We start from the raw sequence: 23,374 nt of genomic DNA, 5'->3' as shown, positions 1-23,374 counted from the left end.
AGTTTTGGTTGCCGACAAAACCTTGTCACTTGAACCCCTCGTCGAACAGTTTGAACGGAAACCACGAACATGATGAATGAAACAAGCAAGTTAAGTGACTCGAGTTTGTAGTACGTGGGCGTCGATGTTGCATTGAAACCGTTTCGAAACGGACCGAGAACACACCACAAACTCAATCGTTGGCATCGGGATGGACGATCGCCGGGTCCGGACTGTGGAAGGCGCTGCCCGTTCTCCGCGGGTGTCGATCAAAGCTGTCAACACCGAGGTAATACCATGTGCGCGTCTTGTCAACGTCAGAGTACTTTGCAGACACCGGCGGATCCCCTGGCACCCGGAGCTGCGTTGGATGCGGTGAATTCCACCACGACAACTGACAACGATAGCATCGCGTCGCCCAAATCCGTAATGTCCTCGCCGAATCTCACGGGGGGCATTGCGTCGTCGGCAGTGCGACGCGACTCGCCTTCTCCATTCAAGCTCTCGAACCTGCTGCACTTTAAAGACGATAAAAAATCGACAGAAGACCGAAGCGCAGAGGTTGCAGGGTTGACGGCCGCGGATGCCATCGCCGGGACGTTGTCCATGCACCTCAAGGACCCAGACAAGAAGAAGCTCTTCTACGTCAAGACGAAGTACCGCGTTGTGGTCTGCGCCAACAGACCTACCATGGACCTCTTTACATCGTACGTGTACCTTCATTCTATTTGATTCACGGCAATCCGTTCGCTCGCAGGCACAACAGCGATGCGTCGCCGGCATACATGTTGTCGCTGTGCAAAAGCTCGCTCGTTCACGACCCCAAGGCCGCCGCCGACGGCACGTTTGCTCTTCATGTGCATGCATGGACGAAGCAAGCGACGGTGCACTACCGCCCGCAGTTGTTTGTCTTTCATGATGAAAAGCACCATCGCGTCGAGGCGTGGATCGCGTGTCTTCAACGCGCGATCGCCGCGTCCGCCGACATGGATGAAGGGCATGTGCTCGCCGCTGGGCTCGCGGACGCTCTGTCAACGTGCGTTGACGAGGAAGTGGACGATCGGCCTTCATCGTACGTTGATTCCGAATCGGCCATGTCGGCTTCCAGTGGCAGCGACAACGACGACGACGACGTCGGGGAAGCTGTCGCGCGCACACTAAAAAAGCTGAATCCGTTCTCCCCCAAGGCATCTTGCGCACCTGCGACTTCACTCGAGTCTCAGCACCGCGCCAGCACCAGCGATTCCAAGCCTCCAATGAACCCTTCCACGCCACAAAATCCCCTCGGGCGATTCAACCGCGCGTTCCAAGCCAAGAAGCCGCCCCCGCTCGACAAAGCAACGTCGCACCCAGTGCTGTCGCTCGAAGAGCGATGCGAGCTCCTCCGCCAGCACAACTTTGATAAAGTCCAAGACAAACATCCATCCGACCATGCTCGTCCCGACGCCGCCTCCAACGTTTCGGACGCCGTGCCACCACCCGTCATTCGACCCCGCGAATCCAAGCCCCATTCGTCGGCTACGACGTATCCATCGTATCGACAGCTCCTACGGAAGGCTCGCGCCGTGTTGCTGCATCCCTCTGGTGGAATGGGTCTCGTCCTGAGCTTCACGTCGGGATATGGCAATGCCTCGGTGCTCTGTCCGTTGGCACTCGCTGGCTTTTACGCCGCCCAGCTACCCACGCACAACTCGGATGAACCGACGTTGGTTCTGGGTTACCCCGGTCTTGTCGCTGCGTTCGTCGTCGTCCACGTGATGGCGTCGTCCGGGTCGATTGCAGGAGGCCTGGCCGTCGCGTTCGTCGTGATGCTGTTGGCCCACAGCACGACTCTAGAAGCCAAGCGCCAGCACCTCAGGTCCGACATGCGGCAGCTCACGATGGCCGAGAAGTCGAACTTTGCCAACTGCCCCACCGTCGAGGTACCGAGTCTGGTAGGTGTATCGAGCGCCTCACTTTGGCTCAGTTTCCTAGCTGGGTCAAGTTTCCAGGTACATGTGTGTCATGGACCAACGATGTGTCTGAACATGCCGCTTCAAGATGTCGAGCGAGCAGAGTGGCTCAACACGGCGATTGCCAGGTGCGTTGGCGGGACACGTCATGGACACCGATGGCCTGGATCGTGTAGGAGCTGGCCGTATGTGAAGGTGGCCATCAAGGTGGGGTCCCTTACCTGGAGCACCGAGAGAAACCTTGTGACAGGACGGGTGTAGAACTCGGTCATGTACTACGTGAACCCAATGCTAGAAACAAACACCCCAGCGATGCTGACGTCGATGGTGCTGACGGACCTTGACATGGGCGACACCCCGCCGTCGTTTGGAGGTATCAAGTGCATCCCGGACGACTCGATGCTTGCCCGTGGCCCTGTCACGGAGGTGTCGTTCGACGCTGAAGTTCGCTTCGTCGCGGGCGACGACCAACTCGCCGAGCTCAAGTTGATTTCGCACATGGGCGGTGCCACCGCGCGCGTTCGGCTCAAGGACGCTGTCATCATGGGCACGATGCGTATCACGCTGCGTCCGATGGCATCCGTGTGGCCGGGCTTCAGGTATTCGTGCTCATGTACTCAAGCGAGGTATGCTCATCTGATGGTGCATGGGGCAGCGGCATCTCGCTGTCGTTTATAAGGTACAACAAACGCCACCCACGATGCCAAACTCTCATCTCCTCCTTAGTCCTCCGCGCATCGACTTCTCGCTCACTGCCGCCAAGATTGCCATCACGAGTGTGCCGTTTGCGTCCGACTGGTTCGGACCTACGTCCATGATGTTTGGCGGCTCCATTCGTGTCGTCCGTAGGCTGCAAACTTTTATCCTCGACATCGTCACCAACAACTTGGTCTGGCCCAAAGTCCTGGACATCCCGTTCTGGGACCCTGCGCTGTACCCCGTCGAAGGCGTCGACGATCTGCCGTTAAGGTCGCCGTCCACGCAGGGACCTTCGACCCAAACGTCGGATGAAAAGAGGAGCGTGTTTGGTCCGGGCGTCGTCTCGCTCCACGTCCGCAAACTCACGGTGCTTTCTCCCACCACGACAGCGTTGCCGGCCGAATCGATCGCGGTGCTGACGGCCGCGGAGATCTACTGCATCGTCATGCTTGGCCAGAGTCACAAGACCGAAATCCGCGTCATCGACGGCCACGGACTGTGTACGCTGGATGAAAAGTATGAGTTTTACTGGGACAGCGTGGCAGCGCCGACGCTCCAGGTCGAAGTTTGGCAGCACCAGCGGGCGGTTCCAGACCAAGCGCTCGGGACCGCGACGGTCCCGCTCGGGTCCCTTGCCGCCAAAAGGGTATTGTCCAAAACCGACCTGGGAGATGATGAATCGAGCACTCGATAGGATCATGAGCTCCAAGTGAACGTCGAGCTGGGCGACGGCGTGCGCGGCATTCTGCATGTTCACGTCTGTCGGCGGTTGTTCAGCACCGTTCAAGTGGCTCGCTCAGTCACGTCGCAGCCCAAGAAATCGCGTACGTGCACAAAACGGATGAAACGAAGTCGACGTGGTAGCGGCTGACTTCGGTGTGCGTAGAGATTGAAGGGCTCGGGCATGACGTGTGTGTGGGCATGCTGTTTGTGACGTGGGTGTCGGTGATGTGGGCCAACGAGGACGACGCCCGAGCGATCCATGGAGTGTTTACCTGCGAGAAGCAGCGAGCCAACTCGACGACGCAGGCCAAGGTGAAAGCGTCGACATGGCAGGAATTGTATGGCACGTGCAGCGTGGAAGAGGGTTCATGATGCGTGTTGTGCAGGTTCAGTTTCTTCGTGTACTCGGTCGAGACAGCGACGCTTGTCGTCGAGATCTTTGAGAAGGCGCCATCGAGCCGCACCGAGAGCCTCGGCACCGTCACCATGTCGGTGCTCGAGTTGCGCAAGCGGCTCACGACCAACCAAGACGCGATCACGGAAACGTTTACGCTGCAGCCGCCAGCAACAGCCGCCAGCGCCACGTCCTCGTCGGTGATGCTCATGTTTCAGTGGCGCCAACTGATGAGCTGAACAAGCAGCTTCGACTCCAACTAAATAAACACACGCGACGCTTGCTTTGACTGGATCCCAACTTAATTCGCATGAAACTCTGACACAAAAACGTTGAGTCGGTCAAATAGAACGCGCTGGAAGCTCAATGTGGACTTGGCTGTCAACGCTTGATGCAGCACCTTGCCCTTCGGGTGCGAGTAGCGGTCGGGCACCACCACTTCGACGTCGTAGTCACCGCCGCTGTCGGAACTCATGTCGAGGAACTTCAGTGTCGCTTTCAGCGGCGGGACACTGCCTGCGGCTGTTGGCGCCCAGGTCACTTCCACCGAGAAGTTCAAGTCAAAAATGTACCTAGGCAACTACGATGAGTAACAACATGACGAGGCATGTCCTACCGCTTGGCGCCGCGAACAACGGCGATGGAGGCATCCCCGGCCATGTCTTTCACTTCGTTGACAGACAGCAACCCAGCAGCTCCTTCTAGCGTCATGGGTTGAGGGGGGACGTCGATGACAAGCTGGGTTACGCGGTCCCGCGCAAACGCCGACAAATCCTTCTCTTCGAACGAATTCCCTTGGTTCCACGCCGACCCACCCTCGACGTTTTTGATTTGGACGGCCTGGACATCGTCGATCTTCTTTGGCGCAATGCTCCCAATGAGAGCTTTGTCTTCTGCAGTGAGTTCGTTATTGAAAAAGGTCGTGACACGGCCATCGGCGAGCTTCTTGTACCCACGGACACCCTTGAGGTCTTCTTCGCCGTCCTCTACCACGACATGCGCAGACTTGGCTTTTGGCGATCGCGATGACGATGAAGAGGACGTTGGGAACGATGGCGTGTTGTAGACAGTGCGCTTCTTCGGCGAGACTGGGCGTTCAATGGGTTCATTGGATACGTGTTTGGCCTGGAGATCTTTCGCTTCCGCGAGTGCCTTCGCGACACTGGAATTACCAGACTCCAACGAATCAGCTCGCGTAAGGGCGTCAATGGCACGCTGGTACTGCTTCATCGCAATCAGCGCCTGGCCTTGCCGGAAATATCCTTTGGCAAATGTTGGGAGTGCCGCAACGGCAGCTTCCGCATCTTCCAACGCGAGTTCCTTTTTGCCCATCTTCAATCGCGTGGCGCTCCGATTGCTGTACAGAATGTGAATGTCCGTTTGGGCGACGTCAATGCCACGCGCATAGAGCACTTCTGCTTCCTCCATGACGCCTTTCGAGAACGCTTGATTTCCCCGGCGCTTGAGTTCCTCGACAAGGGCCGAAAGTTCCTTGGGTTCTGTCGGGACAGGGCAGTCCAGGACATCAGAGTGGCGGGACATGCCGCGCGAGCCAAACATGTTTCCGCGTGTGTCGATTCGGTTGTGGCGGGGATTGTTCATTTTAGCTGCGAGTTTTCTAGAAAAAGATTCCCGCTGCGTGGAAGTAGCCGGATACTGCGCACTCCTTCCGGATGCGCGCTCTTTCCGGATCCGCCCCAAAGTCCGGATACGCATCGACGGATACGAACCCCGTTTGGATGGTGCGGCGCTGTGTCCCGGATAGTCGAGGAAATTATCCGGATGGCGGAGATGATTGGAGGACAGCATTGGTTGGTGCGGTCGGCGGAAGGCGGAACTTCTTACTTTTCGGTTTTAGTGTGAAAGTAAAGCAACATGTCTTCCACCGGTATTGCTACTGGTTTGTCCAAGGGGTACCCCGTGACCAAGCGAGAGCTCGCTCCTCGTCCTGCTTCGAAGAAGGGTGTACGTACATGCATCTGACAGGGTGGCGTCCGTGGAGCTGATCAGGTGTGTTTTGTGTCGAGGGTAGCGCGCCGGCAAGAAGACCACGTTTGTGCGTGCGATCGTGCGTGAAGTCGTCGGGTTGATGCCGTACGAAAAGCGCATCCTCGATATGATCAAGTCCGGCGGTTCGTCGGCGGAAAAGCGCATCTACAAATTCTCCAAGAAGCGCCTGGGGACGCACAAGCGCGCCTTGGCCAAGCGTGAAGAAATGAAGGCGTACTACGCCGCCCAACGTGCCAAGCAAGCCGGTGTCTAAGCGGTCTTTCTGGTGGAGTTGAAATTCTTTGGACACCTAATGACATTGCACACTAAACCTTGGAGTTGCGCGTTGAGTCGATTAATCTGAATCACAAGCTTCCGAGCGTCATCCAACGTGTTCCATCGGTCTGTGCATCACGACCAAGCTACCTGCGCACATCAATCACGACCACGCCGTCGACCGACTCCAACGTCGCTGTCCACGAGGCGGCTGGGTGCTGCTGTCAACGAATGCCCCATCTAGGTCGTCTTGGGACACACTCCTGGACGTGCTATGTACATGTCCTCCTGGAGTTTCCTTATGGATGGGGGGACGCAATGACGGCGACGCGCGTTCGATGTTGGCTTCCATCGGAAGCGCACAAATTGACAGCTTGCGTGGAGAGGATGCTTGGACCACTGCAGCTCCATCTTGCTTGATCGCCCCTAGTGGAAGTGGCCCACATGGCAAATCAAGCCACCGTCCGTGTGCACACGGCAATCGACAAGTGCAACGCTGCTGACCGTGGCGCCTTCTGTGACGCCCTCCATGCATGACGCCGAATGTGTGTGTCACTATGCGCCACTCATCAGGTACGTGCAAGGAGGTGCCGCGCCGTCCTTCCATGCTTCACGGCACAAGTTCCATCTGGAGAAAGAATGAAGAGCCCCAATTCGATCCCTTCGAGGAAGCGAAGCGCATGCGAACAAGTTCCTTCAGCGTCACGACGACGTACCAAGAATCGCTTCACCAGTACGTTGGTTGAAGATAGCGTCATCTGCCAACCTGACAGGGACTCACCCACCGGACTGTGAATCATGCACGTGTGACCAAACTACCGGTAGACAGCACTGCCCCCTTGCCGCGACGAGAATTCAATGTCACCCAAGAGGTACGTATCGATGTCGTCCCCTCCATTATCTTCCGCATACCCACACAGATGCTTGAGATCGATGACGCATTCGGGTGAAGGCGGCGATGTTCGCGTCCGGCTGTGTCAATGATGTTCATCTATTACGGAGTAAATGAACCAAAACACCAAGAGTTAATGTTCTACTAAGTAGTACAAGGCAAAAGGGAATTCTTGTCTATTAAGGGAGAATCTACGGGGATAAAGAAGGATTCATGGAACAATTCACACGACTTTCATCCGTCGTGACCGCAAATCACAATTAGCAAGACGATGGAGCGGCGCAGGTCATATGGGTCGAATGCAAACCCCGCACGGCATTTCGACTTCTCCGTCAGGGAAGAGTCCCTCAGTGGGCGTAGGTACAGCTCTCCATGATACCCACTCACGACTTCTTGTAGCAAGTTGGTCGTATGCATCGTATGGCCACACGGAGAAACTTCACGTTTCGTGTGAATCACTCGATGCAGTTCGAACGACGATGCAAAAGCCAAAGCACCTCTTGTCGGAATGGCCATCGACAGCTATCAGCGGGAACGACTTGCTCTCCAGCTGCCTGTACTCGGCGGGCATCGTCGCGTCGAAGGCAGGGAAGCTGTCCCCGATTCCGACTTTTCTCGTCGTGTGTGTCATGTACCTTTTCCGGTTCATCTACATCGAAGTCGTGAGTGCGATCCCGCTGAATGGGGGGTCGTACAATACGATGCTCAACACGACGTCCAAGCGGGTTGCGGCGATGACGGCGGCCCTGGCTGTCATTGCGTACTTGGCGACGGGGGTCGTCGGAGCAGTGTCCGCTTCCGACTACCTCCGCGCCCAAGTGCCGTCCATCAACACCGTCGAAAGTGCCATCGGCATCTTGTTTGTGTTTGCGGTGTTGAACGTGCTGGGTCTCAGCGAGAGTGCCGTACGTCGCCCCTGGTGCGTCGTCCACAGCTCCGTCACGACCGTCCGTCACGTTGTAGGTGATAGCCCTCGCTATCTTTGTTTTGCACATTATGACGCTGTTGGTGCTGATTGTCGGGTCTGTCATGTTCACGTTCAAGAACCTCCAAGTACGTGTCTTTCCCTACATGCGCATTCCCTCAACTCGTCGACGTCATCGCCGTTGATGCGTGTTGAATATACAGATCTTGCATGAAAATCTACAAACGCCGCTGCCGGACCTCGACGTTTGCGGCACTCTCATCAAGAGCGACGTGTTCACAGCCATCTTTTTCGGTTTTAGCTCGGCCATGTTGGGTGTGACGGGGTTTGAGACTGCGGCCAACTTTGTCGAAGAGCAACAGCCTCGCATCTTTGGCTCGATCCTTCGGGTGCGTTTCGAGTATTCTGGACTTCCTGCCGCTTGAACGCTGCCATCGTGAATAGAACATGTGGTTTCTGTCATCGTTTTTCAACTTGTCGCTGTCGATCTTGAACCTGTGCGTATTGCCCCTGCTCGGGCCGTCTGGCACGATCGCCAACAACAATGTCGTGCTCGCCCTCATGGCGCGCGAAACCCTCGGGCGGCACTTTGAGCTCTGGATGACCATCGACGGATTCATCGTGCTGGCAGGGTCCGTCCTCACGTCGTACGTCGGGATCACGGGTCTCGTTCGCCGACTGGCTTGCGACCGCGTCATGCCCGAGTTCCTCCTCACGGAAAATTCATGTCGTCGCACAAACCACTACATCATTTGGCTCTACTTCGTCGTCGCATCCAGTCTCGTCGTGTGCTTGAACGGCGACATCGTCATGCTGTCCAGCGTATTCTCGTACGCCTTTCTTGGCCTCCTCCTACTCTTCTCGGGCGGCGCCATCTTGTTCAAGTTGAAGCGAAGCCACATGCCCCGCGATACGAGCGCTGCCTGGTACATCGCCGCCGACTTGTTTCGTTTGATGTGACCGCCGCGACGTAGGTGGAAGTGTATCGTGGCGTTCCTCATGGTGTTTTGCGGATTCCTCGGCACCCTGCTCGGGGACCCGATCGTGTCGGTGGTGTTTGCGCTCTACTTTCTCGTCGTGGGGTCGCTCATTTTCGTCATGCTGGAGCGCATCCTCCTCCTTCGCCTCTGCATGTTTATCATGAAAAGCTTGTGCCCGTCCAAGAAGGACAAGAAGATTGAATTGGATGCGACCAACTTGTCGTCCGATAGCGATTTGGACGAGCCGCTCTTGCCTCGAACTGGCGCACTTGGTGGCCGGACGATTCGAAAGGTAACATGCAGTCGCGCCTTTTTCGTGGCTCACGGATGTCGTTGGATGCAGGCTATTCAAGCCATCAACGCGCCGCCCGTCGTATTTTTCCTCAAGCACATGTCGCTGTCCCTGCTCAACAAGGCCGTGCGGTACATTCGCGCCAACGAACACACGGAAAACATCAAGATCGTCCATGTGCATGCCCCGGGCACCCCCGACCCGTTGGGATTTCCCGATCTGGTCGGTGTCTTCGACAACATGTACCCTGAGACCAAGGAATGCTGGAAAATATTGGCATTCTTGACGACATGACTAACAACGTCGCACTGTAGATCGACTACGTTTCGATTGAAGGCACGTTTGAACCCGCGCTCGTGCAATGGCTGGCGTCGTACTGGAACATCTCGACCAACATGATGTTCATTCGGCAACCAGATAACATTGACGCCCACAAGGTGTCGCTCTTGGGCGTCCGCGTTATTGCAAGCTAGAAAGCAATCTACCCTTCCTAACCTGACATCCAATGCCACGTTCGGTTTCCACTTGAGCATCCCGCGCTGCCCCTTTGCATGGCCCATGGACGGCAGCAGGCTGTGCCTTTGCCTCCAGCAGGACACACACGGCAAAGGACACCGTCGCCCACTTCTTCGCCCTCCCATCGTTCGGGCAAACGTCGTGCCCAAATTGATGCGGGACAGTTTGAATCCAGTGATTTGATTGGTTCTTTCGATTTTCATGTGATGTGATTGGTCCGTTCCCATCCAGTGCATCTGTGTCGTGCACTTCAACGATGCGAAGGGAGATGGCGGACGAGAGCGCGGCGTTCTTGGACCTGGGTGACCTTATGCCCGCCCTGCCTCCTCGCGTGGAAGACGAGCTGAGTGACGTCATCGAAGGCATCCCATGCGAAGTCACGGACCCATTGGAATTAGCCGCGATTATTCGCAACTTGGGCGAGGTACCGTCGAACCTTGTCCGGGTCGCCGCGATGTACACGACCCGCCAAAACGAAGTCGAACCTGCCGTGCTTGTGCTGTACCCACTACGAGATTGCATGAATGACTACAAGAAAAACCAACGCGCGGCTGCTGAGCCATTCCCCACAATGTATTGGCTCGCGAGCCAAGAACTACACGAGCGCGTGTCTCTCTTGGAAGGCGCAGGGCGTGTTGCTGCGTTCACCGATCGGCTCGTTGCATCCTCCGACTATCTCCATGTACAACAACCTCAACGTCCCTTTCTCAAGTATTTTCATCCGTCTCGTCGAACGTAGGCCATGACAAACATGCACGCTGAGTACGCAGCGGACCGGTGGGCCCTCCTCACCCCGGCCGATCGCAGCCTCGTCGAGAAAAAGCGCTGGGTCCGAGCTCTTCGCGACGTCGGCATTGCTGGCATTCGCAACCCAGCCTCGGTCAAGTGCCTCCATACGCATTATGCGCATTACTTGGCAACCCACAACAACCTCATCGGACAATGGGTGCATGAAGAATTGGAAGCGGCGGCAATTGGCATGTCGCGCCCGACCGGCGAGCCACGTGCGAACGCCTCAGACGGTCACACCGGCGACGTTTAGAGCCGAGAGATCGAGAAAGAAAAGTTCGTGTCGAGGCAGAGTCCACCGACTCGACAGGAATCATTTAAGTATATACACGACCATGGACGCTGTCTCGACCGTGGACGTCGACCCCGCGGAAGCTTTCACGACGATTTGGCTTCAACGTCGATGGTGTAGTCGTAGTCGATGGTGGGGATCACAGATTGCAAGAACTTGAGAAAGATAAACATGTACTGGTCGCTGCGAACTTCTTTGCCGCCGGCCATCAAGTTGGCCACGATGCGCTTCATGACAGCGCCATGCTGGCACGGATGAATGGATGCATGTGGGATGCCGGTCAAATGGGGGTGCGGGTCGATCGTGACCGTCTTGTTCGCGTAGTCCTTTGCAAATTCCGTCAGACAGTCCGGAGAAGTCAACTGAGGCACAGTACCTGCATGATGTCTTGCAGCATGTCGTCTGGCTTGAGCGGCGCACCGCTCTCCTCGTACCCAAACAACCACACGCGGGGGGTGCGATAGTACTTGTCGTAACTGATCGAGACGTCGTACGTCCGTGTGTACACGAGGTTGCCATCAGCATCGAGTTCGGTCGGTTCCGGCTCGGACGTTGCAATGTACGTGAGGGTGGCTTCGTCCGTGTCGTCGACGAGGTTGTCGTCGTCGTCAAAAGCACTGAGGTCGGGTGGGGACGACGCATTGGCATGACCCGTGGGTGGTCCACGTGCCGCAGACACTTGAAAATGCTCGTCGACGAGGGCACTAAGTATGTTTGTTTGCGATGCCGACGTCGGCGACCCGCCGTCGAGCGAGATATGATGCATGCGTTCAGCCGTGTCTTCGACGTGCTTGTTCTGGTTGTGGGTCTCGAGCCAGTCGTTGTCGTCCTCGACCGTTGTTTCTCCAATGTAATCTTGTTCGAGTGACGTCACACGGCGGCGGCACGGGACCCCCGTCGTGCGAAGAAACTGTTTGTGTGGAGGCAAGTACGACCGACGACTGCTCACGTCACCGCCTTCCCATCGCCACGTCGGGCACTTGTAGCAAAGCTGGTCCCCCGCAGCGACAAACTCCTCGGGCGTCAATACACCATCCGTCACGAACCCCGACTCGGACAGCACCGGCGTCAAGTACTCGCGGACGTTCTGGAAGATGTTCATATCCAAGCGGCGCAAGAGAAAGAAACTGGGAACACCGGCTGGGTGTGACATAAAATATTAAAGGAAGTATATATTAATTATAGTAGGTTTTGGGCCAATCGTGTGAGTGATTGTCGTGCCGCGTGTGGAGGATGAAGATGGAGGAACGCAAGAAGGACGAAATTGCATTTAGACTACGGCTCATGCGGCCATGTCGTCGTCAAGCAAAACGATCGACGGGTCGTTGATGTTCTGGCTGAGCAAGCGGGCCAGGCGACCTTCAAGCTTGGGTTCGACCTTCACGTCCTTGCTGTCAGCCGATGGCGGCGCACCAGAGTCGACGACGGACGCCGCGGCGTTGATTTCCAGCACTCCCTCGACGATAGCATCAATGTGCGACTCGATCGATTTGGCCAACGAGTTCGTTTCGTCGCGCACGTCGTACCCGCCTTCCAGTACAGATATAACGCGGCCTTTGCAGAACTTGTCTGCAAGTTTCAGCACTTCCTTGGTTGCCCACGCATAATCCTATCCGTGTTCATGTATCATACGAACAATGCTTGTAAGTCCTCACGTCTTCCACGTAGCCCGCGGGAATGTCGTGGTTCGACACGGCGGCGCAGCCACCAAGGATGTCGTCTTTGTGCCCGTCAAATCCGGCAGAAATAAAGATGATGTCAGGTTGGAACAGTTCCATGGCAGGAAAGATGTCGTGGGTCAGTGCGTGGCGGAAAGCCCTACGCCACAAAACCCCATGAGCGTCGACATGGAAGGACGGATCCAACTCACTCGGAGCCAGAGCCACGACCAGAGTTTTGCAGACCGACGTTCACAATGTTGTCATCCGACGCGGACGGCCCCGTGCCCGGGAAGAAGTCTTTGTGGTACAGGTGAATCGACGCAAAAAAGGACCGCGGGTCGCCTCGAAGAAGCTCCTCCGTCCCGTTGCCGTGATGGATATCCCAGTCGAGCACAGCGATTCGGGTCACGCTCGGGTGCATGCGGGCGTGCAGAGCGCCAATCACAACGTTATTCAAAAGGCAAAAGCCCGACGACGGCGCGTTGGGTGTGCGGCCGTTGCGGCCAACATGGTGGCCTACGTCCCCATTGCCATGACTACACTGTTCGCAATGCGCTCTCCAATACGAATGCCCACCTGGTGGTCGCACCAAACACACGGCGTTCACAAATTCGCCAGCCAAGACCTTGTCCACTGCGAGGCAGACCGTACCGGCAGCAATGCGGGCCACGTCCCACGACGCCGTGCTCACGAATGTGTCCATGGCGGAGTCTCTCTTGATCGACGCGGCGACCTTGAAAGCGCCACCGATGGCTGCAAACGGACGGATCGTGTCTGGGGCAACGGACTCGATGCCATCGTTGTCGTCACCAGGGTCCGTTTCAAACACGACTGCTCCGCTCGTCACGTCCTTGGATCGTTGTTTCAATCGATCCAAGTAATTCGGCGAGTGCACTAGCAGCAAAGTCGTTTCGGGCGGCGACAAGTCGTCCGCCGTGCCGGTCAGCGCCTCCACCGACAACGCATCGGGGTACTTGACTAGCAACGGTTTGAGCACGGCAATCGCTCGCTAATCCCGTGGAAGTTAGCAGGGTTCTAGCGCAGTCGAGGATGACAGCCAACCCACCGTCAATCGTTCAGGACACTCTGGGTGCTCCGGCGGCGTTTCATGGTGAATGCACAGGGGGTGATACAACACAAGCGTGTGGGGCTTGGTCACTCGTGCTTTCGAGTCTCCGCGAGGGCTGTCATAGACTAGATGCACATCCACGAAGGATTTCGTGAGGGGTAGCGCAGATGTGGACAAACCGGTACCTCGGTGAGCCAGCGTGGTTTCGAATACGACCTTGAGCTCGTCCACCGCAACGGTTGGTTCCGACTTGACCTTGGCAAGGGGGGACCTTGGGGTGGTGGTCAAGTATGGCATCGTGTCGACAAGGTCAGGCCACTCGAACGCTTCCCACGACGCAATGGCAGCACGAATGGACGATTGCATGTCATCGGCGTCGGCGTCCTCCGCGGCAGCCTTGGTCATGGAGCGCAGCAACAGGTACAACACTTCTAGCGAGGCAACCTTTTCCTTCCACAGCACGTGCAGCTCATGGGTGAAAAACGCAACGTAACTCGCTTTCAACGACGGGAGGACGTCCTCCGCTCCCACGACTTGATACAACGCCGACGTGTAATAGTTGAACTCGGACGTAAATTGGTCTCGTCGTGCATCCAGCGTGTCCATGTACGTCTTCAAGTGCAACATGCACGTGGCCAAGGCGGTCGTGACTGCCGGAATGACGACGCCGTCGACGGTTGCGAGCAACGCAATGTCCCGCTCTGCGTTCTGCTGAACGACATGGTTAGCTTTCGAATTGTGTTCATACGCAGCCTTCGTCTTGGGATACCCCTCCATGAACACGTTGAACTTGGCTTTCAGCGCCGCCAACTTTTCCGCCTTCTTACCCTTCACCTCGACTTCTTCCCGGTTGCGCGCACGGAGAGTCATTTCATGCACAAACGTGATGCACAGGTAGGGGACAATGTCGTCAGCGGATGACGGACTAATGTCAACGCCATGCGTGAGCGCGTCCACTTCTTCGATCTCGTGGGCGTCAACTTGCTCCTTTGTCCATCGCAGCGGGGTCACTCCATCGTCAAGAACCACACGCTCCAGCGTCAGCAACGGATACAGTTCAAAGCAGCCGTCCTGCAACTCGATCGCCAAGCAGCACTCGTCCTTTGATTTCTTGGCCAGCGAGCAGTCCTTCCTGTCCGAGATCGCACATTCGCCGGCATCGTTCACCATCACAGCGTCGGTGTCAAGTGTTGTGTGAGCCACAAATTCGCCAGGGGTCCGCTCGAAAAAGGTGGACGTAGCCATGAGGTCAAGCCCTTCAGACTTGATCTTTGGAGTCGACGTGGTAGCTTCTTGGTTGATGGGCAACTCAGGGGTCGCAACTTGATCGATTTCCACGACGCGTTTGACGTATCTGCAGTTGGGAAAGTATGCAATGTCGGACGGCGGAACACTGCTCGGCATGAAAGATTTGATGGCGGTGGCCATGAACTCGTCCAACTCGTCCAACATGGCGTCCTCGCTCACCTTGGCCTTGAGGTAGTCCTCACGTGCCGTCAACACAACTGCCAGCGCTTTGGTAAGTTCAATTGTATCGTCCATTGCGCACTTGGAGAATTCGTTGATCGCTTCACAATACGAAATATATGCCCGCGCGGCCACTAGCTCGAGGAAGCACCCAGCTGGGGGCGGGTTCAGAAACATGCCATTTGGCGACTTTTCTTGGTAAAACTTGGATTCCTAATTTGAACGCATGCATCAATCAGCCTTCCTTACATTGCATTCCCAATCGTTCAAACCAACACGAAGGCCTACCTGGATGATGCTGTCGACGCACGCAAACACTGCCAAGCACGAATTGCGTATCTACATCTCGACGAGCGTCAGAACATTTGTCATGGCTCTCGGTGCGAACATTTTTATCACGCCGGGTAAAGTCCTCCTTAATAATCGGCCCCTTCTCAATGGCGTCCATATCGAGTGACGGCCAATGCACGCGTCGCGATGCTTCGATGAGCCTGACCGATTGTCCGACAACGCGCATCCACGCCTACAGATACAACATACCCATGAAAAATCGACAGCAATCCATGTCAAAGCAACGAAACCCACCGTCAGCTTGTCGATGTTTTTGTTGTACCGATTTTCAGGTACGACGAGGATTTTGCCGTGGGTGACGTCGGCGACGGCGGCGGCCTTAGTCCATTCGTCGCGGCGCTCGGGAAAATTCAATGGCGTGCCGCGGCAGTAATGACGGACCGCTTCCCGATCGTACGCGAGAGCGGCTTGTTCAGGGGTGTCAAAGCGTCCGATAAACACGACTTTGTCCAGGATTTTTAAGTGCGCGACCGAGAAATTCGCGTGCACGTGGACGCCCAAGTACGAGGTCGGGATTTCCCCCGCACTCAATGCGGCATCGTCGAAGGACTTGCGAGCTTTCTTCGCCATGTCGTTGTCGTCATTGTCGGTGACTTTGTTGCGCGATCTCTTTGATGACAGTTTGTCTATCGCGTTGAAACTGTTCTTGCGCAGTGCCTTGCGCAGACGAAGCGGCCGTCCTGCCCCCGACGATTCGTCATTGTCCGAGTCGCTTGGCGGGGCAATGTACGTGGCCAAAATAATGTCCTTGTACTTTTGAATCTTGCCAGGGTAGTTCAGCTTGAGCTGCGTCACGTCGTCGGCGCCATGGGATCTCAGGATCGCGCAGTCGTATGCTTCAGCCGCAAGCTCTTCAGATCGGTAGAGCCCTAGTCGAATCGGACGTCCCGAACTCGACTCGACTTGCGCGACGAATGGTTTGTAGTATACTTTATTCTTGTTTTTCACATACCATCGCCGAAACACGCCGAGCGACGATGTCGACTCGAGAACAAAGTTGTCGGTATCATCTTTTCCCTCCTTGGCTGTTCGGATCTCGTACTTGTCTGTTCCACTGCATGCAGGACAGAAAAAGTCACCGACTGGGACCTCCGCCAACGGTGGCACCAAGCAGTAAGTGTGGTATTCCGCATCACACTCATGGCCGTCACATAGCAAAATACTTCCTGCATTGTTGTCCAGGCCGCATCCCATGCATCCAGATGTCCCTGCTACTTTCTCCGCTGATGGCGCCTCGCCCGCCGCATCGACCTGACCCAGTTGACATTGGAGAGGTCCAATCAGGTATAACATATTGACCAATCCCAATTCACATCGACAACATTTTCAACCAATGCAAAGCACCCAAACTAAGCCAATCACAAATCACGGCACGCCAAACACCGCAGCAAACTTGTCAAGTCGTCAAAGAAAACGAGCACGTACGTTCATATCGCGAGTGGCTGTTGAATCTGCAGCACATAAGGATCAGACGACGACAGGTTCGAGGGAGGACGACGTACCGGCCATGACCAAGTGCTCGCCTCGTGTTCCAAGTGTTCACGTGCACGGTTTGGCAACTCGCTGCAACTCGCAGGTTTGAAAAATGGCCCAGATATCAAGGTATTCGGAATTCCGGATAATTCGCTTCATATGAACTTTTGTATGGTGGCCAATCAACGGGGGCATCAACAAGTCCCACCACTTCGTTCCGATAAGCTTGCATTCGTCCCATCAATGGTGCGCCACCACCTCGCCACGACACTAGTCAGCGAGAGCTCAAGCGTATACTAAATGCTACCTGGATACACCTGGCCATGACGATTTGGACGAGAAACCTCTCGATTTTAAATTCTCTAACATTCGATGAAATGGGAATTGTCCACCCGCCATTCGACGAGGAACAGCACCTAACAGCTCGATGACTAGTTGCCTGCACTTGCTGCCTGCACTTGCTCCCTGCCTATCGTTACCCCCGCCATGGAGTGCGAATTGGGTGTGGCTTCGCTACAGTGCTGGCATCAACTCCAACTGCATGAAATGAGGGTATCCGGATAATGGCAGCGGATGTCCACTCCTGCCGAGAATTTGGACGCTATTTTTATGAAAGCTTGACCATTGAGCTTGGAATTTGTATGGCATTTTGTTTCGAAGTATAAATGCATGCATTTTGTACTGGACAACCTCGACATATCCTTCCAGTGTCTCCATGTCGTCCGTCGAACCGAATGCCGCTGCTCTGGCGTCGTTGAGAGAGATCGTGGGACCGGAGGCTTCCGACGAGGTATTAAACGCGCTGCTGCTTCGAGTGGGTGACGATGTGACCCGCGCCGCGGAACACTACTTTGGTGATGAGCCCATGATTGATGCAGCAACCACCACGGTTGCTCCACTTTCCATCCCATCCGCGGCAGTACCTTCGTACGACCAATATGCAATTGAAGCGCTGAAGGAATTGCTCAATAACAGTGCCACGGATGAAGAGCTCCGTGATCTTCTCACGAGATCTCATGGAAACGTCAGCGAGGCTGTCGACTTGCATTTCCTTGACAAAGCAAGTCAATGTGCTGACGATTCGATACCCCTTGCCGCTCCGAGTGCGCCCCCGCCGCCTCCAGTGCCAACTTCAGTACCCACAGAAGTTCCACATAAGGTGATGCATACGAATGAGGAGTACGAAGTCGAACTCACTGACGGCGCGCTCAAGTGGACGATTGGCAACGTCCTCGGCCGCATCGTCGTCCAGGACGTTGTCGTTGGGGGTGCAGCGCACAAAGCAAATATCCAAAAAGCTGACGTTCTCATTGCGTGCTCGGGGCACGTGATCAAAGAGTCGAACGTTGCCCCGATCGTGACACGGTTGTCGAAGGAGGTAGTATGAGCCCATGAGTTGTCGACACTTCTTTGACGTCATTGCTTTCTTTGAAGGTTGTCAACGTCCCAGTGCTGCTTCGCTTTCGCCGTGCTGACCACACTCACAGCGGCCACCACGTGGCACCGGTGGAGGCTCCTCCCGTCGCGTCGACTGTCCAGTATGGGATCCACATCATGGCAAATGCCCTGAAAACCATGCGCCAAGCTGCCAGCGACGTGAACAAGTATCCGCCAGACCTTCTCTTGCAGCATTACGTGTGGAGCGAAGGCAACGTTGCGCTCGCGATGGACCAACTCCTGCATCCGATTCCGCTCTTTCCCAACTTTGACCGTGTCGTCGGCTATGAATGGTATGCCAACGACGGCAAAGTGAACCACGCCGACCCGTCCTGGCCTTTGTACGACGCAACGTTTCCAGCAGGGCCGATGGGGATCACGGTCGAAAACGTCCACGAGGTGGGTCTGCTTTGTGACGTGTTGAGACGATGCCTCACAATGTCCCCCGTGTAGCGCACAATCATCGTGAACGTAAAGGACGGCGCGTCTGGCTCCCGCGCCAACGTGACGGTGGATAGCTGGCTCGTCGCGATCAACGGCGAGTGCATCACCCACCTGACCCACCACGAAGCTCTAAATCGCATCCGCCACCTCCCACGCCCGCTGCTCTTGACGTACGACATTTGCTCGACGGAAATGTAGTTGTTGTCTACGTGTAAATGTTTGGTCTGCAGGTTTTGCGTGACACCGGCGCCGTGGCTGCCCGCGTTGAAGCAAATGATGGGCGTCAATGTTCGCATGGTGCAGCCGAACGATCGCCACGAATTGGTCATTTCGGACGACGACAGAACGAGCTTTGGCCGGTTTCAGCGCAAGTTGTTAGGGGTACGCAGCATGTCCTTGCCACGTGTGCGACATTGACGAGGGCGTTGCCGCCAGGCGCTACGGATCTTCCCGTCCGTCGCGTGCGAAATCCTCCATCTTGCGGGCCAGAATCCCGCATATGACGACGACGTTGAGTACATTCCGGATCTGGACGGCACAGAGACGAAGGACGGGGCCGCCGCACGGCGCGCGCTCATTTCGATGATTCACGGCATGGGGATGCATGCGGACAAAGGAGAGAGCGTTGTGCTGAATCTCGTGCGGGGGCTGACCGTGCTGGGCCTGTGGTGTGTGCGCCACCACTCGGACACCGCTGACCCGACACAAGACCATCTGTGGTGGATCTTGCACCTTGTGCTCGACGTATTTGAAAACGGTTCTGTCATGGAGAAGAGCTCGACATGGGGTACGTGGCGATACTTGGCACGAAAAGTAAATGGGTCGGATAGACGCGATCGTGGACAGCCTCAAAGTTCTCGGGGCGGCGTTGTCCCCGACCGCCTTTTTGCGGACGTTTCCGCCCCTCGTCGCCCGCCTCAGCTTGTACTCCAGCCCAAGCTCCCGGATTATTCCGCTAGCCCTGATGCCCCTCGTGTACTCCCGCGTGGATGGCGACCTCCGCGTCCAGTTTCGCGGGTTGTTTGACCGGCTGACCATGGACGACGCGCCACTCGTCCGTCGGGCGGCGGCGTACATCTTGCCGGCGCTGGCGCGTGCCGTTGGGCCCGAATCGATCTCGTGGGTCGTCCTTTTGATAGAGAAAATGTGCGCCGACCACTCGGACCTCGTGCGGCTCTATGCCGTGCAAGCGATCGCCGAGTTGGCAGACTCTGTAAATGCCGTCGACGACGCGGCGCGTCGCCTCGTACGGTGCGAGCTCGTGCCACGAGTGAATGCATTTGTCACCGACACGGACTGGCAAATTCGCCACCAAACGGTCACGTTGATTCCCCAGTTTATTAGTGTTTTGGGCATCGACTTTGCCGACGTCTTGATCGATCACTTTGTCGAGCTATCGAGCGACGCCAACATGGAGGTGCGCATTGCCGCGGCGAAGGCGTCGATTCCGATCAGCATGGCGCTTTCGGCCGACCTTGCTCCGCTTCAAAATGCGCTGGACGCGCTTGCGTTGACGGAAGGCGAGACCAAATCGTCACCAACCTCGATGCATGCAAAGGTGCCGCTGTCGATCTTGCCCGCGTTTGAGTCCATGTCGCGGGACACATGTGCTAGCGTCCGCCGCGCCGTGGCGGCGTCGCTGACCGATGCGATGTCAATGTTGGGGTCCAATCGAGGCGACGTGTTGGAGCCCATGATCAAGCAACTCCTGGCGGACAAAGACAGCGTCGTCGCGCAGAGCGTCGTGGAGCAGCTCATGGCAGCGTCGATGCATTTGTCTGGTGATTTGGAAGCGTTGGTGGTAACGAATGTGGAAAAGCTGTCCAAACTTCGGCCGTGGAGGTCCCGCCTCTTGGCCGTGGAGAGCATTCAAAAGTGGGCCAAGTCCCCTCCGCCATCGCTCGTCATGATTGCTCTCGGGTTGCTGCATGACGCAGTGTGCCAAGTGCGACTCGGGGCAGTCAACGCCCTCGTGCACCTCACTGCATCGTGCGGACCGGCGTGGTTCCAGTCCACAGGCCTCGCGCCCGTCGTGAGTCTGTTGGACCAGTCGTATCAGCTCCAATTGACCGGCCTCCACGCGTGCTTGGCCCTCGCACGTCAACACTTGCTCGACGCGTCGGTTTTGGATCCACTGTTTGACCACGTCGTCATCGCTGCCACCACATCCAGAACGAGCAACATTCGCTTCAAAGCCGTGGAAGTGCTGGCCGCGTTTGGCGCGTCGGTGCCGCCTGCCAAGTGGAACGCAGTCCGGCCAACGTTGCTTGCGTCGTGCGGCCTCGAACGAGACGACGACGTGCGGGCAGTCCACCGCCTCTTGGCAGCGTTTGTGGGCCCACCAGACGCCACTGCGGCGGCGGCCACCGACAGCACTCGCCTCGAACGCTTGAGGAGTCCCCCGACGTCGACCGACTCAAGTACACTCGAGAAAGTAGATTCCACCATGTAAACGACGAATGCTCTCCCTTGACGTGTGTGTCGGTTACGTGCCGTTTCAAGGGACCTCTCCATGCGTGCGGGGATGCCGCCGCGGCTACAGCCCCTCGCGTCCGTGTCACATGCGCAGTTTCCGCTCCAAGAGGCGGAGGAGCTGACCGTGCTCAAAGCGATTGTGTCGAGGGAGTTGAGTCTGGACCAGTTGCTCCAGTTGGTCACGTCGTTTGACGCAGCGCCGGTCGATGTTCTGGCGTGTGTGCTGCGCGTGCGCGACACATCGCTCGCCGTCGTCGAGGCAATTGCGACGTGGCGCGGCTTCATGGTTCGCCCCGTCCCATTCTTATGGCACGACGTGAACTATCTCCATCGCATGGCAAGCGACGCCGATTTCCTCTCCAAGAGCACCGTGCTCCACCATGTGCTCGGGCTCAAGCTCAAGCGCCGCAACCCGTTCTGCACTGTGCCTGGCTTGGACGCGGGGTGGATGCAGGTACCCCGCGACGACCCTGCCGCGGGTCTGTCGGCCAAAACCGACACGAATGTGGGAGTGCGCATCCACGAAGCGTCCATGTACGTGCTCGAGGAAGAGCACCGCATGGGCGGGCCGTACAAGCCACCGTGCACCGACCCAAGGTGGGCGTACATGGTCCAGCGAGAAGCCGAGCACATCACACAGCTGCGATTTGGTAAAGCTCCCACGTCGACACCATCGTGACATTCTCTCGTGCAAAAGCATTTGCGTTGATGGAGTCGTGTTGCTTCGCAGCTATCACAGCAGCGCATAGTGCCCTGATGGCAATTGGTAAATCACGCCATCGACTTGAAGCTACATGCACGTTGTCCAAATGAGTGGCTGGGGCACGATCAAGAGGTTGTACCTCGTCGAGGATGCTTGATATGTCGGGAGCACCGTGCGCAGGTGCCAGTCGAAGCACGAGGTCGTCGAACGTCATGGAAGTCTCCTCCAACAGCGCTTGGACCGCAGTTCCTGGAAACGTCCACAATGGATGCGCAGCCCATGGTTTCCATTTCGGGTCTTACCTGGATCGGATGGGCATGCCGCGGCCCTCGACGACTCGGCCGCTGATCGGTCTTCGAACTCAAACACAGCAACTCCAAACGCGCGGACGTCGGCATCACTGGCTAGAGACTTGAAATGCTCCAGCGCTACATGCGAACGATAAAGAGTCGGGGATTGCCACCTTTGGACAGTACCGTGACTTGCATCGACGCCGTGTGGGAGCAATAACGCGAGGTGTTCGGCTTCAAGGGCAGTGGCCAGGGTCGCGTAGTTGCGAACAGCTTTGACGCGAAGAACATGAACACCGTTGAACAGAATGGTGTCGCCCTGAACGATGACAGAGTACGGCGGCTTGTTGACTCTATTCGGATCGCTCAGTGACTTGGTGAGTCGACACGTCGGCCACGCAGCACCTCAGTTCAAGCCGCCGAACGCCTGTGGCCAGCCGGGCCGCTTCAATGTCAGGGACAGTAAAGAAATACTCGTCTCCGCTGTTGTTTGGACTAGTGCGATGGTGCTTTTGACTCGTTCCACCATCGAAGAGGTATTCCAGGGCATGTGTGGCGAACTTGCGCTTGATACCCGCCACGACGGCGGATGGCACCGCGGGGAGTGGTCGGCCCAGCTCCGATGCCGTCACGGGGGGTTGTCCAGAGAAGTAACTTGCTTTGTAGCTGCATGTACACGTGAGATGGGCGGGGAGAAGTATTGGCATACAGGTGAATAACTTCGAGGAACCGAAGAGTCTCCATGTTGGGGTCTTGAACTGGGAGAATGCTAGTAAGTTGTAACCATGAATCCATGGGGAACATCGGATGATACGCACTGCGACGCTAGAACGTAAGTAGACCGCAAGGCCTGCCTCGACGGCTGCAGTTCGCCCAAGCAGTCCACCTGCATGGACTTCGTGTGAGTCGTTGCGACGCCAAGATCTTCTGACCAAATCGCCAGGACGAAAGCGCATCTGGGTTGAAAACTGCACTGCGATTACAGCAGTCCCATCATCTAAGGCAAGACGTCAGTCCGTCTGCCATTAAGTCGTCGAAGAGTTGTGCACCGAGCTCCAAGGCACTTGTCCCACAAGCGCGGACTGTGCCCATGATGCGCACACGTGTGAAAAACTGGATCGGGTTCCCAATGCAGTATTGCTTCCTTCCATCGTCCCAGCGGCATCGGTTTGGCGCGAACACATCCCGAAGAAGTAGCTTCAAGTAATGGGACATCCCGACGCCGTCGGCTTTCCCGCGCTGTGCCGCTTGGCTTTGTCTTGCACGAATTGCGCACGGTCTTCCGCTATTGGGCAGAAAAATACTC

The 23,374-nt window shown here is 56.5% G+C and overlaps 10 protein-coding genes across 17 annotated transcripts; 6 read left to right on the top strand and 4 right to left on the bottom strand.

Moving 5' to 3' along the window:
* Positions 1 to 110: 110 nt before the first annotated feature.
* Positions 111 to 5,355, top strand: H310_11069. 2 transcript variants are annotated; one of them, XM_008877619.1, is made up of 13 exons: positions 111 to 268; positions 313 to 686; positions 737 to 1,901; positions 1,946 to 1,970; positions 2,020 to 2,059; positions 2,108 to 2,138; positions 2,193 to 2,530; positions 2,587 to 2,610; positions 2,658 to 2,729; positions 2,781 to 3,276; positions 3,325 to 3,454; positions 3,517 to 3,691; positions 3,740 to 5,355. In XM_008877619.1, exons 1-13 carry the CDS (start codon positions 191 to 193, stop codon positions 3,984 to 3,986), a joined length of 3,195 nt encoding a protein of 1,064 aa, XP_008875841.1. In that variant the 5' UTR covers positions 111 to 190; the 3' UTR covers positions 3,987 to 5,355. The 2 variants fall into 2 exon arrangements, with proteins under 2 accessions (XP_008875841.1, XP_008875842.1); XM_008877620.1 differs by having other exon boundaries at positions 3,517 to 5,355.
* Positions 3,815 to 5,359, bottom strand: H310_11068 (hypothetical protein). Its single transcript, XM_008877618.1, has 2 exons — positions 4,364 to 5,359; positions 3,815 to 4,319 (listed from the first exon to the last, which is right to left on the bottom strand). Exons 1-2 carry the CDS (start codon positions 5,347 to 5,349, stop codon positions 4,049 to 4,051), a joined length of 1,257 nt encoding a protein of 418 aa, XP_008875840.1. The 5' UTR covers positions 5,350 to 5,359; the 3' UTR covers positions 3,815 to 4,048.
* Positions 5,360 to 5,565: 206 nt separating this feature from the next.
* H310_11067 (hypothetical protein) lies at positions 5,566 to 6,191 on the top strand. The gene is made up of 2 exons (XM_008877617.1): positions 5,566 to 5,712; positions 5,780 to 6,191. Exons 1-2 carry the CDS (start codon positions 5,623 to 5,625, stop codon positions 6,008 to 6,010), a joined length of 321 nt encoding a protein of 106 aa, XP_008875839.1. The 5' UTR covers positions 5,566 to 5,622; the 3' UTR covers positions 6,011 to 6,191.
* Positions 6,192 to 7,144: 953 nt separating this feature from the next.
* H310_11066 (hypothetical protein) lies at positions 7,145 to 9,625 on the top strand. Its single transcript, XM_008877616.1, has 7 exons — positions 7,145 to 7,260; positions 7,304 to 7,809; positions 7,868 to 7,957; positions 8,033 to 8,218; positions 8,274 to 8,755; positions 8,804 to 9,101; positions 9,153 to 9,625. Exons 1-7 carry the CDS (start codon positions 7,176 to 7,178, stop codon positions 9,393 to 9,395), a joined length of 1,890 nt encoding a protein of 629 aa, XP_008875838.1. The 5' UTR covers positions 7,145 to 7,175; the 3' UTR covers positions 9,396 to 9,625.
* A 235-nt stretch (positions 9,626 to 9,860) lies between these two features.
* H310_11065 (hypothetical protein) lies at positions 9,861 to 10,659 on the top strand (the record flags this gene model as incomplete). The annotated part of the gene is made up of 2 exons (XM_008877615.1): positions 9,861 to 10,299; positions 10,357 to 10,659. Exons 1-2 carry the CDS (start codon positions 9,874 to 9,876, stop codon positions 10,657 to 10,659), a joined length of 729 nt encoding a protein of 242 aa, XP_008875837.1. The 5' UTR covers positions 9,861 to 9,873.
* Positions 10,660 to 10,669: 10 nt separating this feature from the next.
* Positions 10,670 to 11,818, bottom strand: H310_11064 (hypothetical protein). The gene is made up of 2 exons (XM_008877614.1): positions 11,075 to 11,818; positions 10,670 to 11,024 (listed from the first exon to the last, which is right to left on the bottom strand). The coding sequence occupies exons 1-2, from the start codon at positions 11,798 to 11,800 to the stop codon at positions 10,785 to 10,787; spliced, it is 966 nt and encodes a 321-aa protein (XP_008875836.1). The 5' UTR covers positions 11,801 to 11,818; the 3' UTR covers positions 10,670 to 10,784.
* A 41-nt stretch (positions 11,819 to 11,859) lies between these two features.
* On the bottom strand, positions 11,860 to 16,823 carry H310_11063. 2 transcript variants are annotated; one of them, XM_008877612.1, is made up of 11 exons: positions 16,749 to 16,823; positions 16,672 to 16,697; positions 15,481 to 16,497; positions 15,284 to 15,418; positions 15,184 to 15,234; positions 13,614 to 15,108; positions 13,426 to 13,553; positions 12,936 to 13,368; positions 12,569 to 12,875; positions 12,354 to 12,516; positions 11,860 to 12,307 (listed from the first exon to the last, which is right to left on the bottom strand). In XM_008877612.1, exons 1-11 carry the CDS (start codon positions 16,753 to 16,755, stop codon positions 11,981 to 11,983), a joined length of 4,089 nt encoding a protein of 1,362 aa, XP_008875834.1. In that variant the 5' UTR covers positions 16,756 to 16,823; the 3' UTR covers positions 11,860 to 11,980. The 2 variants fall into 2 exon arrangements, with proteins under 2 accessions (XP_008875834.1, XP_008875835.1); XM_008877613.1 differs by having other exon boundaries at positions 11,860 to 12,516.
* A 611-nt stretch (positions 16,824 to 17,434) lies between these two features.
* Positions 17,435 to 21,052, top strand: H310_11062 (hypothetical protein; the record flags this gene model as incomplete). Its single annotated transcript, XM_008877611.1, has 6 exons — positions 17,435 to 18,097; positions 18,154 to 18,555; positions 18,610 to 18,770; positions 18,831 to 18,981; positions 19,036 to 19,387; positions 19,431 to 21,052. The coding sequence occupies 6 exons, from the start codon at positions 17,435 to 17,437 to the stop codon at positions 21,050 to 21,052; spliced, it is 3,351 nt and encodes a 1,116-aa protein (XP_008875833.1).
* Positions 21,053 to 21,091: 39 nt separating this feature from the next.
* On the bottom strand, positions 21,092 to 23,342 carry H310_11060 (hypothetical protein). Of its 6 annotated transcripts, XM_008877605.1 has the most exons (9): positions 23,118 to 23,342; positions 23,001 to 23,065; positions 22,887 to 22,954; positions 22,778 to 22,837; positions 22,474 to 22,734; positions 22,255 to 22,421; positions 22,081 to 22,206; positions 21,918 to 22,027; positions 21,092 to 21,865 (listed from the first exon to the last, which is right to left on the bottom strand). In XM_008877605.1, exons 1-9 carry the CDS (start codon positions 23,281 to 23,283, stop codon positions 21,809 to 21,811), a joined length of 1,080 nt encoding a protein of 359 aa, XP_008875827.1. In that variant the 5' UTR covers positions 23,284 to 23,342; the 3' UTR covers positions 21,092 to 21,808. The 6 variants fall into 6 exon arrangements, with proteins under 6 accessions (XP_008875827.1, XP_008875831.1, XP_008875826.1 ...); XM_008877609.1 differs by having other exon boundaries at positions 22,887 to 23,065; XM_008877604.1 differs by having other exon boundaries at positions 22,081 to 22,421.
* Positions 21,125 to 21,924, top strand: H310_11061 (hypothetical protein; the record flags this gene model as incomplete). The annotated part of the gene is made up of 1 exon (XM_008877610.1): positions 21,125 to 21,924. The coding sequence occupies one exon, from the start codon at positions 21,125 to 21,127 to the stop codon at positions 21,752 to 21,754; it is 630 nt and encodes a 209-aa protein (XP_008875832.1). The 3' UTR covers positions 21,755 to 21,924.
* Positions 23,343 to 23,374: the final 32 nt, after the last annotated feature.

This window comes from Aphanomyces invadans (assembly GCF_000520115.1).
Source record: "Aphanomyces invadans strain NJM9701 unplaced genomic scaffold supercont1.29, whole genome shotgun sequence".
NCBI classification, from domain to species: Eukaryota; Oomycota; class Saprolegniomycetes; order Saprolegniales; family Verrucalvaceae; genus Aphanomyces; species Aphanomyces invadans.
This window is presented reverse-complemented; position numbering and strand designations above follow the sequence as displayed.

What these genes read in the sequence shown, in the direction of transcription:
- H310_11069 (XM_008877619.1), top strand. Translation starts at nt 191, where the DNA reads ATGGACGATCGCCGGGTCCGGACTGTGGAAGGCGCTGCCCGTTCTCCG. An exon ending in ACCATGGACCTCTTTACATC is followed by an intron (nt 687 to 736) that starts GTACGTGTACCT and finishes GTTCGCTCGCAG; the next exon opens with GCACAACAGCGATGCGTCGC. An exon ending in GGTCCCTTGCCGCCAAAAGG is followed by an intron (nt 3,277 to 3,324) that starts GTATTGTCCAAA and finishes AGCACTCGATAG; the next exon opens with GATCATGAGCTCCAAGTGAA.
- H310_11068 (XM_008877618.1), bottom strand. Translation starts at nt 5,349, where the DNA reads ATGAACAATCCCCGCCACAACCGAATCGACACACGCGGAAACATGTTT. An exon ending in GTTGTTCGCGGCGCCAAGCG is followed by an intron (nt 4,320 to 4,363) that starts GTAGGACATGCC and finishes GTAGTTGCCTAG; the next exon opens with GTACATTTTTGACTTGAACT.
- H310_11067 (XM_008877617.1), top strand. Translation starts at nt 5,623, where the DNA reads ATGTCTTCCACCGGTATTGCTACTGGTTTGTCCAAGGGGTACCCCGTG. An exon ending in GTCCTGCTTCGAAGAAGGGT is followed by an intron (nt 5,713 to 5,779) that starts GTACGTACATGC and finishes TGTCGAGGGTAG; the next exon opens with CGCGCCGGCAAGAAGACCAC.
- H310_11066 (XM_008877616.1), top strand. Translation starts at nt 7,176, where the DNA reads ATGGAGCGGCGCAGGTCATATGGGTCGAATGCAAACCCCGCACGGCAT. An exon ending in TGGGTCTCAGCGAGAGTGCC is followed by an intron (nt 7,810 to 7,867) that starts GTACGTCGCCCC and finishes GTCACGTTGTAG; the next exon opens with GTGATAGCCCTCGCTATCTT. An exon ending in TCACGTTCAAGAACCTCCAA is followed by an intron (nt 7,958 to 8,032) that starts GTACGTGTCTTT and finishes TTGAATATACAG; the next exon opens with ATCTTGCATGAAAATCTACA.
- H310_11064 (XM_008877614.1), bottom strand. Translation starts at nt 11,800, where the DNA reads ATGAACATCTTCCAGAACGTCCGCGAGTACTTGACGCCGGTGCTGTCC. An exon ending in TGCTGCAAGACATCATGCAG is followed by an intron (nt 11,025 to 11,074) that starts GTACTGTGCCTC and finishes GAATTTGCAAAG; the next exon opens with GACTACGCGAACAAGACGGT.
- H310_11063 (XM_008877612.1), bottom strand. An exon ending in AACCACGCTGGCTCACCGAG is followed by an intron (nt 13,554 to 13,613) that starts GTACCGGTTTGT and finishes ATGTGCATCTAG; the next exon opens with TCTATGACAGCCCTCGCGGA. An exon ending in CCGCGGGCTACGTGGAAGAC is followed by an intron (nt 12,308 to 12,353) that starts GTGAGGACTTAC and finishes GAACACGGATAG; the next exon opens with GATTATGCGTGGGCAACCAA.
- H310_11060 (XM_008877604.1), bottom strand. Translation starts at nt 23,283, where the DNA reads ATGTCCCATTACTTGAAGCTACTTCTTCGGGATGTGTTCGCGCCAAAC. An exon ending in ACTTACGTTCTAGCGTCGCA is followed by an intron (nt 22,838 to 22,886) that starts GTGCGTATCATC and finishes ACAACTTACTAG; the next exon opens with CATTCTCCCAGTTCAAGACC. An exon ending in TATCAAGCATCCTCGACGAG is followed by an intron (nt 21,866 to 21,917) that starts GTACAACCTCTT and finishes ACGTGCATGTAG; the next exon opens with CTTCAAGTCGATGGCGTGAT.